We start from the raw sequence: 13,990 nt of genomic DNA on the forward strand, positions 1-13,990 counted from the left end.
AAGGTGTAGATTATTTTTCATGAATCAACACCTGTGAAACAATGCAATTTGAACTTTTTATGAGTTTGGGACAGGGATTCGAACCCACTACCGACAGAACTTGTACATTGTAAACAAGTACAATACATTAGCCCACGAGGCCAAGCATCTGCATCATCAAATGAACATGTAATTTAAGCCTTATAAACCTGATACTAGTGATAGTAATGTATTCTGGCAGAACACAATGAAGATTGTCGGAAACTAAATCGTAAATCACAGGTTACACGTTTAGCATGTGCATCACACTTAATGCCAGCTATCCACTGCTGAGGTTTTCTTGACCGAATCGTTCAGGTTAGGTCCGAAAGGATCCTACCGTTTTGGGTTATTAGTTTTGTAAATATTCTTTGCCATTTTCACCAATATTTTCATTAAAAAACAGATCAAACAGAAGTTAATTTAGCAGTCACGTAATGTTTTAAAATGAATAATGGACAATCTAATTAAAATTAGCTCCACTATTACATGTGGATCTAACAGCAGCCAGTTGGAGCTCATGTCCACCAATCAAAACCTTACTTGCAGAATCATGCCTGAAAATAATTTGAAAATATTCTGAATTATCCTGAGGGTGTATGATATGTTTCATGTGAATTACGAATTACGATTCATTAATCATCGGCTATTGGATGTCAAACATTTGGTAATTTTGACATATAGTCATCAGAGGAAACCTGCTACATTTTTTCTAATGCAGCAAAGGATCTTTTATATGTACTTTCCCACAGATAGGGTAGCACATACCACTGCCTTTGATATACCAGTCGTGGTGCACTGGCTAGAACGAGAAACAGCCCAATGGGCCCACCGACGGGAATTGATCCCAAACCGACCGCGCATCAAGCGAGCACTTTACCACTGGGCTACATCCCGCCCCCTTTTTGGAGGGGTGGGGGAATAAAAGCACATACCTCTGACAAGTATGAAGACAGATCTAAAGAAAGAAATGTTTTATTTAAAGGAGAGGACAATTAAGGCATTTGGCCTGGTATGCATATTCAACGATATATAATGCACATTATTGCTTAATATCAACAAGTATAATCGTATAGTTAATTAATAAAATGGTTAAATGTGACGGCTATTATATATAACGGGCGCAGCCATTTTGTACCATCTCAGAGAGTACGCCCTCTGGCGAGCTGGTGGTTACGTAATACTTAATGCGTAATGTCAGGAATGAGCCTTAGAACTAGAGAAACACAATCTACCTGGTTTTTGCGGGATGATAAATAGTCATACATTGCAATGTTCTGTAATAATACACATCCCAGTAAGCCAGCAGTAAGTATATCCAGCACTATATATATTATTTTTCAATGCAAAATAAAATACCATTGTCAATGTTTTGCCCATGCATTAACCTATGTACTGAAATGATACACGGAAAGTTTTCTTAGTTAATTGGTCTATGCTGTTAGTTGCTTCTACCTGTGATTCCTGATTGGCAGGTGTGTATTTGATTGGTAACCAGACGAGCCAATTATTTGACGCTGTCTAGACACAAAAATACATACTGGTATTGTGGAATATTACCTGTCGCCCCTAAAATGGTAATGGACATGGTTTATTACTGTAAATAGTTCTGTAAAACTATTGATTTTCCATCTAAAACCACAGAACTGACCAATTACGTAGTCCCAAAGAAAAGAAAATTATCACATGGGTATCGTGGGTTGTTGTTTTTGCTCCAACGTTGCATATCAATAGGCCTAATAGTGTACAGTTTTCCTTTGGATTATTTAACAGAGAAAAATACTATAACCCCCATTTTGTTCCGTTAATGCAACTTGAAATATATTTAGTTAAATAGTTTATTATATTATTATGTCATTTATGCTGTTTTACAAGTCAGGTTGATCAAAGAGAAGCGCCTTGTCGAAAATTACTGCTTTTGTTTACACTGTACATACAGGAGATGGTCAGGAGCTGACGTCACTTCACCCCAAGCTATCCCACCGGACGTCACAAAAACAAAACAAAATGGCTGCCCCCAGTTAGCAGGAATAATCATGTTTTTTTATTAACTCTAAAATTATGTGTTTTTCATTTCTTAAAGTGTCAGTATGTGTTGGTGGTCCGGGTATGCATCCGTCCAACACATCAGGCTCTTGTTGGAGTTGACCCTACCTTTAACAAACGCACTCAACACATTTTATTTACGGTTATATGGCGTCAGACATATGGTTAAGGACCACAGATTTTGAGAGGAAACCCGCTGTCGCCACTACATGGGCTACTCTTTCCGATTAGCAGCAAGGAATCTTTTATTTGTGTTTCCCACAGGCAGGTTAGCACAAACCATTGCCTTTGTTGAACCAGTTATGGATCACTGGTCGGTGCAAGTGGTTTACACCTACCCATTGAGCCTTGCGGAGCACTCACTCGGGGTTTTGAGTCGGTATCTGGATTAAAAATCCCATGCCTCGACTGGGATCCAAACCCAGTACCTACCAGCCTGTAGACCAATGGGGTAACTACTATGCCAAGGCCGGTGGAGACAGATCTAATCCCATTTCAGCATCAGACTCTTGTTTCACTCTGTTGTAAGTTTATCAAACTGTAGTATAGTTTTGTAGGTTAACTAAACTTGGTATCCATATTCATGTACAGTACGACCTTAAATTCTGCAAACGTCCCCCCTTTAAAAGCCTTACTTGGTTCCTTTATGTCCCAGGGTCTTGATCTGGTCAGATATCTTCTTAGCGAACTGAGAGTAGATGAATTTCTCCAGCAGAGCAAAATCGTCTGTTGTAAAATTCTCACCGTCTCTTAAGGGCCCAAGAACCTAAAAACATCAAATATAACAGGATTTGAAATAAAACCAATAGCCCAATGGGTCCACTGACGGGGATCGATCCTAGATCAACCGTGCATCAAGTGAAAGCTTTACCACTGTGTTAAGTCCTGCCCCTCAGAAAACATGATAATAATACAGACAATGACTGCTGTGTTACTACTAAATCCTAAGAGTATTTTAAACCACATTTCATTTAATACTATGACATGAATTTGTTTCGTGAATATCACCTAAATGTTTGTGAAATATAACTGCCGATAAATTTCACAAATTGGAAGTTAGGGTGAACAAAGCAAAATTTATATACATCCCCCCACCCACCCACCCAGTTTACAGTAATGAGAGGCACATATCAGCTGATATTTATACATCCCCCCACCCACCCACCCAGTTTACAGTAATGAGAGGCACATATCAGCTGATATTTATACATCCCCCCACCCACCCACCCAGTTTACAGTAATGAGAGGCACATATCAGCTGATATTTATTATTATTATTACCCATATGGTTACAAATATCTTGGTACATATCAAAGTGATACATCCCACTAGAATGCAAAGTGAGACGTAACTCTTTTGACATCACACGATGACGTCATCGATTGGCAGGAACGTCAACGTAACAAAGAAAGAAGTGTTTTATTTAACGATGGACTCAACACATTTTATTTACGGTTATATGGCGTCAGACATATGGTTAAGGACCACACAGATTTTTTTAGAGGAAACCCGCTGTCGCCACATAGGCTACTCTTTTTACAACAGGCCGCAAGGGATCTTTTATTTGCGCTACCCACAGGCAGGATAGCACAAACCATGGCCTTTGTCGAACAAGTTATGGATCACTGGTTGGTGCAAGTGGTTTACACCTACGCATTGAGCCTTGCGGAACACTCACTCAGGGTTTGGAGTCGGTATCTGGATTAAAAATCCCCTGCCTCGACTGGGATCCGAACCCAGTACCTACCAGCCTGTAGACCGATGGCCTGCCACGACGCCACCGAGGCCGGTATCAACGAAACGAGATGAGTGATATAAATTAAGATCAATTACGGGTAATAAAGCTAAAGCTCGTGAAAATTTAAAATTATTTCACTGCGGACATAAACATGATACGAATTGAAAGCTCGTTTAATATCCTCAGGGCTGGCTCTGGCACTTGCCAATTTCGCCAATTGCTAATTTTAAAAACAGTTGGCGAATTTTATTTTAATTAGGAGAATAAATTTCGTGTAATAAATGTTATTTTATTAGAAAATAACTTCGGGTTTTGCCATTTTTAAAGTTTAAAATGTTGATTTGGCGAAATGTTCTGTTCACCCAGAGCTAGTCCTGATCCTATAAGTGTTACCTTTCCGTTTGTGACAACGCCTCGGTCTCCCGGCTGAAAGCCTAGCACCTGCTGGGCAAATACTTGGTGAGATTGTAAAAACTTGTCCGATTGTTTCTCCAGGGCCGACAGGTAAGCCTTAATATCCATGCCCTGCAAACAGAGATACATGTATGAAGAAATATTTACTCAGCAAAGAAATGACCAATCACGAGGAGCTTCTGAGAAGGGTTGTCCAGTAAAAATCAATCAATAATTTCAAATTAAAAAGTTAAAGCACACTGATTATTGGCTACTGGATGTCAAACATTTGGCAACTCTGACACACAGGCTTCAGAGGAAACCCATTATAAGTAGCTAGGGATCTTGAATTTCAACAATACCAGCTACATCAGCACTCACAAAGCTATATGTATCGACTGTGAAAGATGCATGGGCAGACACAAGACAAAATACATACATGTACCTCTCATCTCAGTGGACTAGTGTTTCTGTCAGAGGGTATGGGGGGGGGGGGGGGGGGTGTAACATTACATACCATTAATTCATGCTAAGTAATGGGTATATTTTTAAGGTTCAGACGGATTATAGTAAGAGAACTGCTATTTAAAATTTTGTGAAGTGCATCAAATGCAGCGTCCAAGCTCAAAACATTTTAAACCCATAATCACCTATCAAGGGCTCTTGTGATTTGTTTTGTTTTTGTGACATATCCTCAAATTATTTTCTGGCAGAAAGCCTGTGGAGGGAATGGATGGATGGATGGATGGATGGATGGATGGATGGATGGATGGATGGATGGATGGATGGATGGATGGATGGATGGATGGATGGATGGATGGATGGATCAATCAATCAATCAATCAATCGATCAATCGATCAATCAATCAATCAATTGATCATTCAATCAATCGATGAATCAATCAATTGATGAATCAATCAATCAATCGATCAACAATTAATCACGGCCACGGAGCAAGGAGCTGAAGGGGCAGGGGGAGACAATTATCGGTGATGATGAATACTATTTTTATTTACATGGACAATTATCGGTGATGATGAATATTATAATATTTATTTACATGGACAGCTAAATCCTCCATCGTCTTCTCTCCTGACTTCAGCTCTTCGACAGTCTCTTCTTTGACGAGTTTCGTGATGAAGTTCCGGGCGTTGTTTCCAACGAGAACATTCAAAGCAGCATTCACAGCTTTGTTGATCTTGTTTTCGCCGTCACTGGAAACCGGGTTAAACACAACACTCAGTCGCATGTCACCACTGTGCTTCTGGAAAGGAAATTAAATGTTTATTTAACAACGCCTGAGCACATATGGGGCAGAATTTACAAAGCCTGTTTATGACTTAAACACATGTAACTACATGCATTTATAATGCTTAACTCTTATCCACCCAGCTTTTCAACATGAAATATGTAATTTTGAATGCTTTCCAGATAGTTCTTTCTCTGGACGTTTCGATTACAACATTTAGACCAAAATATCTAAAATATTATTTCTTAGCCATTGAAATGGCTAACTGTTTTTGTTTTGTGGTAAACTATTAGTATATGAAACAAACTAAATTTTAGTGGCACTATCAACTTGTGGACGAAATATACGGTAAACAATTAATACAAAAATAAATTATAGTGGACGAATTGTCCAAGAACAATTATTGGTTGTGGACAACCGTCTCGAATTCAACAATGGATGAATTTTTAGTCAACGAATCGTCTGTGGACGAAAGGTCCAGAGGACGAATCATCTCTGCATCCCTATTGAACCTATATTATTCAACCTCAAATTGTAAAAAAAACCCAACTAATTTAACACTATTTTGATGTGTGTCATAGTTTAGAGACATATAAGTGAGTCTAATTACCAAAATAAAATTTACAGAACAATATTTTTTTTAAACCCTATGATCACGATCCACAAAGTCATTGTTTACGACAGTTTATTTTCACTTTCAACCGACGATGAGTAATCCATCCATCATCTACTTCAAAGTCTGTATTATCAGTTATTTTCGGTGAATACATCCTTTACAAATCTTCAGTTTTTATTAAATAATAATGTCCAATATCTTTTAAAAGAAAGAATTAAACAAATAGTGAGAACTTGAACCCATGTGCATGTTACGTCATCAATAACATTTACTCAAATTTAGATAATATTTTTGTTTTCTTTTCGATATTGCAATAACACCTTAAATACGAATACCAATCAACAAAATACACTCAACATGTTCGATTGTCATTCTATGTTGTAGCGTTCACAGACTGAAGATAGATAACTCCTGTGAATGTTGACAGCTGTGTTTACAAAGACAAGTCACGTCTCGATTGCAGTGGAGAATGGGAGGGAAACAGCTAAACACCTGCGTTTAAAAAAACAGGCTTCGTAAATTCGGCCCATGGCATCTATCATGGGTTTATTTGTTTAACAACAATACAGCACATTTTAAACTGTTGCCATTTAAAGTTTGATTTGTTTAAGATAAAAATCTGTGTGAGGAAACTCACCAACTGTTTAATTGCATTGTACATGTGTTGTCTCCCTTCAACAGAGTCCAGATCAGCCACAACCCACATAGTGACAGGGTGAAGAGTCTCCTCCTCTGAAATAATGAGTAACACTTCGTAAACACAACATATAGTAAACACAACCCACATAGTGACAGGGTGAAGAGTCTCCTCCTCTGAAATAATGAGTAACACTTCGTAAACACAACATATAGTAAACACAACCCACATAGTGACAGGGTGAAGAGTCTCCTCCTCTGAAATAATGAGTAACACTTCGTAAACACAACATATATTAAACACAACCCACATAGTGACAGGGTGAAGAGTCTCCTCCTCTGAAATAATGAGTAACACTTCGTAAACACAACATATAGTAAACATAACCCACATAGTGACAGGGTGAAGTGTCTCCTCCTCTGAAATAATGAGTAACACTTCGTAAACACAACATATAGTAAACACAACCCACATAGTGACAGGGTGAAGAGTCTCCTCCTCTGAAATAATGAGTAACACTTCGTAAACACAACATATAGTAAACACAACCCACATAGTGACAGGGTGAAGAGTCTCCTCCTCTGAAATAATGAGTAACACTTCGTAAACACAACATATAGTAAACACAACCCACATAGTGACAGGGTGAAGTCTCCTCCTCTGAAATAATGAGTAACATTTCGTAAACACAACACACATAGTGACAGGGTGAAGAGTCTCCTCCTCTGAAATAATGAGTAACACTTCGTAAACACAACATATAGTAAACACAACACACATAGTGACAGGGTGAAGTTTCCTTCTCTGAAATAATTACCGGTCTCGGTGTTGTCGTGGTTAAGCCATCTTCTTTCTCACTGACAACTAACCCACTGTCCTGGACAGACAGTGCAGATAGCTGAAGTGCATGCACAGGACAGCGTGCTTGAACCGTAACTGGATGTAAGCATGAAAATAAGTTGAAATGAATGAAAATCTATCTCATAGTCCATTCTTGGACTCAGAGAGCTATGCCAGCTGGAGCATCAGCTCCTGGTAGGGTCACCCAAACTGGACTGGTCAAAGGGTAGAGACTAGACTAATATGGACCGGACAGAGCGAGTTTTAACGACTCAATGGGTAGGTGTAAGATTACTACACCCTCTTCTTTCTCACTGACAACTAACCCACTGTCCTGGACAGACAGCGCAGATAGCTGAAGTGTGTGCACAGGACAGCGTGCTTGAACCTTAATTGGATGTAAGCATGAAAATAAGTTGAAATGAATGAAAATGTATCTCATAGTCCATTCTTGGACTCGGAGAGCTATGCCAGCTGGAGCATCAGCTCCTGGTAGGGTCACCCAAGCTGGACTGGTCAAAGGGTAGAGACTAGACTAATATGGACTGGAAAGACAGAGGACGTGAGTCAAGAAAGACAACTGTCTAGGAGAAAAAAACCTCCAAAATCAAAACTGGGCTGGAGAGTCTCAGAATCCTAGTAAGGAAACTCTTGTAGGAGAAGGAAAACTCCAAACTCAAACCAAGTCCACTGAAGTCAGAGTACAGAAGCTATGCATCAGCATTAGCGTGGAAACCGAAAGGAAATGTGTGTACATGTACCAAGCTCTATGATCATGAATGAAAATTAAATAATTAGAGTAACACTTTGTAAACACAAGACACACAGTAAACACAACACACACAGTAAACACAACATATATGGCAATAGGGAGAAGTCTGATCTGTCTGCACACTGGACATCAACAGATACAAGCTGTGGTATAACAAAAAACTTCAACTGACAAAAAACTTCAGTATGGTTGATACACACAATAAAAATTATATTTTATTTGAGCTATAAAAAACTTTTTTGTTTTCATTGTTACATCAATCTCCGACTGAAAAACCACTTATTTGGCAACAAATTTGTCAAATGATCAAACGGTCATTCTTGTCATATGATCAGAACAGTCATTCTGTCTTTTGTGTCCACTAACTCTTGTCTGATATTTTGTCAACAATTTCAGATTTAATTGGTTGTAACTGATGATTTTTACTTTATGTTCATTGTTTATTCAGCAATTATTTATAAAATATTAGAATCTTTTCAGTTTTGAGGGGATATCATCACCTATAAATTATAAAAACAACGGAAGTGGTAGTGTTCATCAGTAAAATATTTATCTTGGGTGCCAAATACAATATACACCGCCATTACAAAAACGAAGCTTTTATCAACTGGCGATATCAATGCAATTGATTCATTCGATGAAAATGGAAGTAAAATCAACAGAAAAATGTTATCCCACATTCGGGATCACTTTAAAAACAATTGTTATAAGTTTTTTTAGATATCTTGAAATCTTTATTGAAATAATATTAAAACATTCATCGACTATATCTCCGGTTCAACTAATCGTACATAAAACATGAGTCAGCTTGTACATCATACCAATTTTTTTGTACCAGATACTGACAGGCAAAATAAGAAGTAGGTCTATCCACAAAGTCAACCAACACACAACAATATATAGTAACCAAGCTGACAAATTCCACATTATTTGTGTGCTAAACACTTTAAATTCCATGTACTGACAAATTCAGCATACATCAGACCTGTCAACCTTTAGTCAAGAGAAAGCAGGAGGTGTGTGTTGAAAAAGCAGGAGATTTTGTCAAAAAGCAGGAGATTTTTTAAATTCACACAATTTAACCCAAAATCGCAAGATTTAAAAAAAACATTATTACAATAAGTTATATGAATACTTTATAATGTCATATATACCTTCTTAACCTTAGATCTTGGCATTAAAAAAAAAAAAAAAAATTAATTTTTTATTTTATTTTTTATTTTATTTTTTTTAAGTTTAAATATTATTATGATTTAATACATATTTAAAAAAATAATAATATTTTATCCAAAAATGTTAAGAACTTGAACAAGAAATAAAAATTTTAATTAGTACATTTACGGTATTACACTTACAGCCTTACAGGTTGCGTTACATTATCATTTGTGGTTAGTGTACCTAAGTACCAAAGACGAATTTATATAAATCTTATAAATTAATATTCAGTTTTTACTATAATGAGGAACGGTGGCGTGGTACTTATTTAAAATCATTAAAATGATGCAATAAACATTGTATTTTCATTAATCATAAGTAAAACCTCATTACGGACATCGTGCGAAATATACCGGAATTATACCCATTTCCGTGAGTAACTTTATGTCAATGTCAAACACAACATTTTTTAATTGTACAAAAATAATTTCTTGAAGTATACCCTTATAACCAACATTTTACTGCACAAACATACACAATTAACTGGCACAAGTATGTTTATACAGCTAATTGGTCTTTTCGTTGTCTTGCTGTGACATGTGATTTTAACATGGATCGTGTGTATCGCTGTCAACTCGGAGTCTGGCAGTTCAGATTCGACATACATGTAGTTGCATTATGTAATCCAGTGGGAAGTCGGAGGTGTTATTAGAACTAAATTGGATATTTTTTTTTTTTTATATGGCAACACTGAATGTCAATACACAGCCTTTTGAATTAGCGGCAACACGCTTCGTAGCCATTACAATGACAACAAACATTATAATAACAGTGTTAACACGTCATTTTATAAACTCCATGTGCTTTTTTAACAATATAAATAGGCTATCCCACAATTCTCACTTCGGCAAAGGTTAAACAGTCGGGACAATTCGGCCTGTTACATTCTCAGAAACCGAAAGTAGCCGACATTTTCCGAATGAGAAAAAAAGGCAGAGTTACTTCCCTTCTGTTATTTTGACAAAAGAGGATCGATTTTTTTTTATGCTTACAAAAATGTCATTTAACAGGAGAAACTGTCTCCCGCACAGGGATAAGGTGATTTGATCAAATACCGGGAGACTCCCGCGGAATCCGGGAGGGTTGACAGGTCTGGCATACATGTGTACCTTTGCATACCAAACACTAAGGTCCATGAAAAGACAAATTCAACATACCTTTGTATGCCAAACACTTAAATTTCCATGAACTGACAAATTCAACATACCTTTGCATACCAAGTACTTTAAGTTCCATTTACTGACAAAGTCAGCCTACTTTTGCATGCAAAATATTTAAGTTCCATGACAAATTCAACATACCTTTGCGTGCCAAGTACTTTAAGTTGCCTGCAATGACTGATGTCTTATCTCTAGCTGGAAGATGGGAGAAAGTATCTGGATCATGAAGTATCTCATCATCTAATGTCAAAAAAATAAAAAAATAAAAATCATTTACTCGAAAACAAATATTCAGTACCATCTATGCAGTAGGTAAAACATTTATTGAGCTTTGTTTCATGTGTAAACTTCAAACCAAACAAAAACACTAATGGTTTAACTTGATTTAATTTATATACAAACACTTATATTATGACAGGTTAAATATACAATAGTTTTATATTCTTCAACACTAAATGCATATCTTGTACTTTCTATGTTGACCAGTAAATATTTCAATTGTATAATGTAGGGAAAGGTCTTTACATAGGCTATGCCTGTTGACCAATCCCATCTGTTAATATAAACAGAAATAAATATTGTTTAAATGAACTTGATTTATAATCATTATTGTGAATACATCCAGCTAAAATAACCTAATATAATAAATTATTATACACTGCTATGGTATAAAACGTTTAAAAAATCCAAATGAGTAAATCAAAAATTATTACATACAGCTGTTCTATACACAGATACCCACTCCGTATAATGCCAAATAACCTTTGGATTTATAAACCCACCTACCTACCCCTCCGAGCATTTACTTAATTTCTGAATAGCCCCTACCAATGTTCTCTGTGATGTCCAGTGTGATTTTAGAAGGGGAGAGCACTCTAGAACTCAGACGAGGCAGCACATTGTCCCTCTCCATTAACCAATCCAAAACAGTCAATCCATCATGAAGATGACCCTGAAAAGATTTAAATAAAACTACTAATTGTGTTCAAGTAACAAACTAAATCAAGTGGCAGACTTATTCATGTGCTATGAATTTGTGCCACATGAAACAAAGAGAAAAAAGTTTGTTTTGTTTAACGACACCACTGAAGCACACTGATTCAGTAATCATCGGCTATTGGATGTCAAACATTTGGTAATTGTTACTCATAGTCATCAGAGAAAAACCACTACATTTTTCCTAACGCAGCTAGGGATCTTTTATATGCACTTTCCCACAGACAAAAAAGTACACACCACAGCCTTTGACCAGTTGTGATGCACTGGTTGGAATGAGAATGGATCCACTAAGGTGGTTCGATCCTGCGATGCAAGCACCTCAGGCGAGCACTGAACTAAATCCGGCCTCTTACCATAATGAGAGTAAACTATAAAGCATCCTAAAGCATGCAAAGGTTCATTTTAACAACTGTTACAATATATATGTACAGAGCTTGAAATTAACGGAAGGAAGAAAGGAAGGAAATGTTTTTATTTAACAACACACTCGACACATTTTATTTATGGTTATATGACGTCAGACATATGATTAAGGACCACACAGATATTCATGGGCTACTCTTTTCGATTAGAAGCAAGGGATCTTTTATATGCACCATCCCATAGACAAGATAGCACATACCACGGCCTTTGATGTACCAGTCGTGGTGCACTGGCTGGAGTGAGAAATAGCCCAATGGGCCCACTGACGGGGATCGTGAAATTAATGGTGACACTTTATAGCAATTTCTGTAGCTGCAATATGAACTGCTTTCGGTCTGGGGCTAGATAAACTTTATTGCCATTGGTCAAAGGGATAATTTTTTGTTTTTAATATAGCTTATTTGTTGCAAAAGCTACTGATTTAAAATTGCCGTAGGTGTCTATTTTGTTTCTGGCAAAACCCTTTCAAAATTGCTAGAGGTAACAAGTGCTTAAGTTGAGACATGCATCTATCTCTCACAAACAGCAAATACATACAACCTTTATTTCTCCCATTCCTAGCTATGCAAGACAGACCCATTCCATGACATCAGCCCATACTGAATAAAGCTGTTTGGCATAGGCTATGACGTCATAAGTTTAACATGGGGAGTAGTACGTCGTTGGTAATATATGACATCATATTAATGTGAGATGATTAGTTTTAGATCAATAGTTTGTTATTAAAACCTTCATTATAAAAGCTATCTTGTTAATTTGTAGTGTTACATTTTAATTAACACATGAAACAGAAGCGGCAAATATGATAGTGGTTTATTTATGATAAAATGATCAAATAAAGAAGTTACTTTTTCAGCCATCTTTGTTTGTTTGTGTAAAATAATGGTTTATTTATCGAATGGATGGGAGAAAAAGACTCATTCATATGCAGTCATGTGGGATAGAAAAAGTACACCCTCGGTGGTGGAAACATGGGACCCTGGGACTTGGCAAGCCTCATTCTGGGTAGAAATTTCCACTACCTCGGGTGTACTTTTTCTATCCCACATGACCGCATATGATGGAGTCTATTATTATTGGATGTACATTCACTTGAAATGCCATAAGCCGAAATCCAATCAAGAATTGTAAAGATAAAATATTTCATTCAGCAAAGCTAAGATCCCCAGTTTGAGATTCAAAACTGTATTGGAAGGAAAATGCCAAAACTGTATGCAGCATGATATTGTAGACTATAGTCCGTCCCACAGGGAACGCCTTTTTTTCATAATATGAAATTTACTACAAGTTATTTATTTCTGAACTGACTGCTTTCTAAATTGCACACAAAAATTTGTATCTTTTCGTTATTTCCAAAACACTTTAAATTTACTTTTCTTCTTATGTCAAACCAAACTGAAATTATTAGTAAAAAACAACATCTGTGAAGGAGGCTGGGACAGAAGAAGAAAGAAGGAAATGTTTTATTTAACGACGAACTAAACACATTTTATTTACGGTTATATGGCATCGGACATATGGTTAAGGACCACACAGATAGTGAGGGCGGAAATGTACTGTCATCACTTCATGGACTACTCTTTTCAGTTAGCAGCAAGGGATCTTTTATATGCACCATCCCGCAGACAGAGTAGCACATAACACTGCCTTTGATCTACCAGTCTTGGTGCATTGGCTGGAGCAAGAAATAACCCAATGGGCCCACTGATGGGGATCGATCCCACATCGATTGCTCATCAAGCGAGTGCTTTACCACTAGGTTATGTCCCGCCCCAAAATGCCATAAGCTTAAATCCAATCAAGAATTGTAAAGATAAAATATTTCATTCAACAATGCTAAGATCCCCAGTGTGAGATTCAAAACTGTATTGGAAGGAAAATGT

The 13,990-nt window shown here is 37.0% G+C and overlaps 1 protein-coding gene across 1 annotated transcript in view; it reads right to left on the reverse strand.

The window, feature by feature from the left end:
- Positions 1–13,990, reverse strand: part of LOC121376456 (UDP-glucose:glycoprotein glucosyltransferase 1-like) — a 96,451-nt gene that overhangs the window by 46,610 nt on the left and 35,851 nt on the right. The window contains exons 19-24 of the mRNA XM_041504366.1: positions 11,514–11,637; positions 10,827–10,925; positions 6,699–6,793; positions 5,257–5,460; positions 4,196–4,327; positions 2,700–2,830 (exon numbers count right to left, since the gene is read on the reverse strand). Of these exons, the coding sequence (XP_041360300.1) occupies positions 2,700–2,830; positions 4,196–4,327; positions 5,257–5,460; positions 6,699–6,793; positions 10,827–10,925; positions 11,514–11,637 (785 nt within the window). The remainder of the gene's footprint in view (positions 1–2,699; positions 2,831–4,195; positions 4,328–5,256; positions 5,461–6,698; positions 6,794–10,826; positions 10,926–11,513; positions 11,638–13,990) is intronic.

The sequence above is a fragment of the Gigantopelta aegis genome, chromosome 1, assembly GCF_016097555.1.
Source record: "Gigantopelta aegis isolate Gae_Host chromosome 1, Gae_host_genome, whole genome shotgun sequence".
NCBI classification, from domain to species: domain Eukaryota; kingdom Metazoa; phylum Mollusca; class Gastropoda; order Neomphalida; family Peltospiridae; genus Gigantopelta; species Gigantopelta aegis.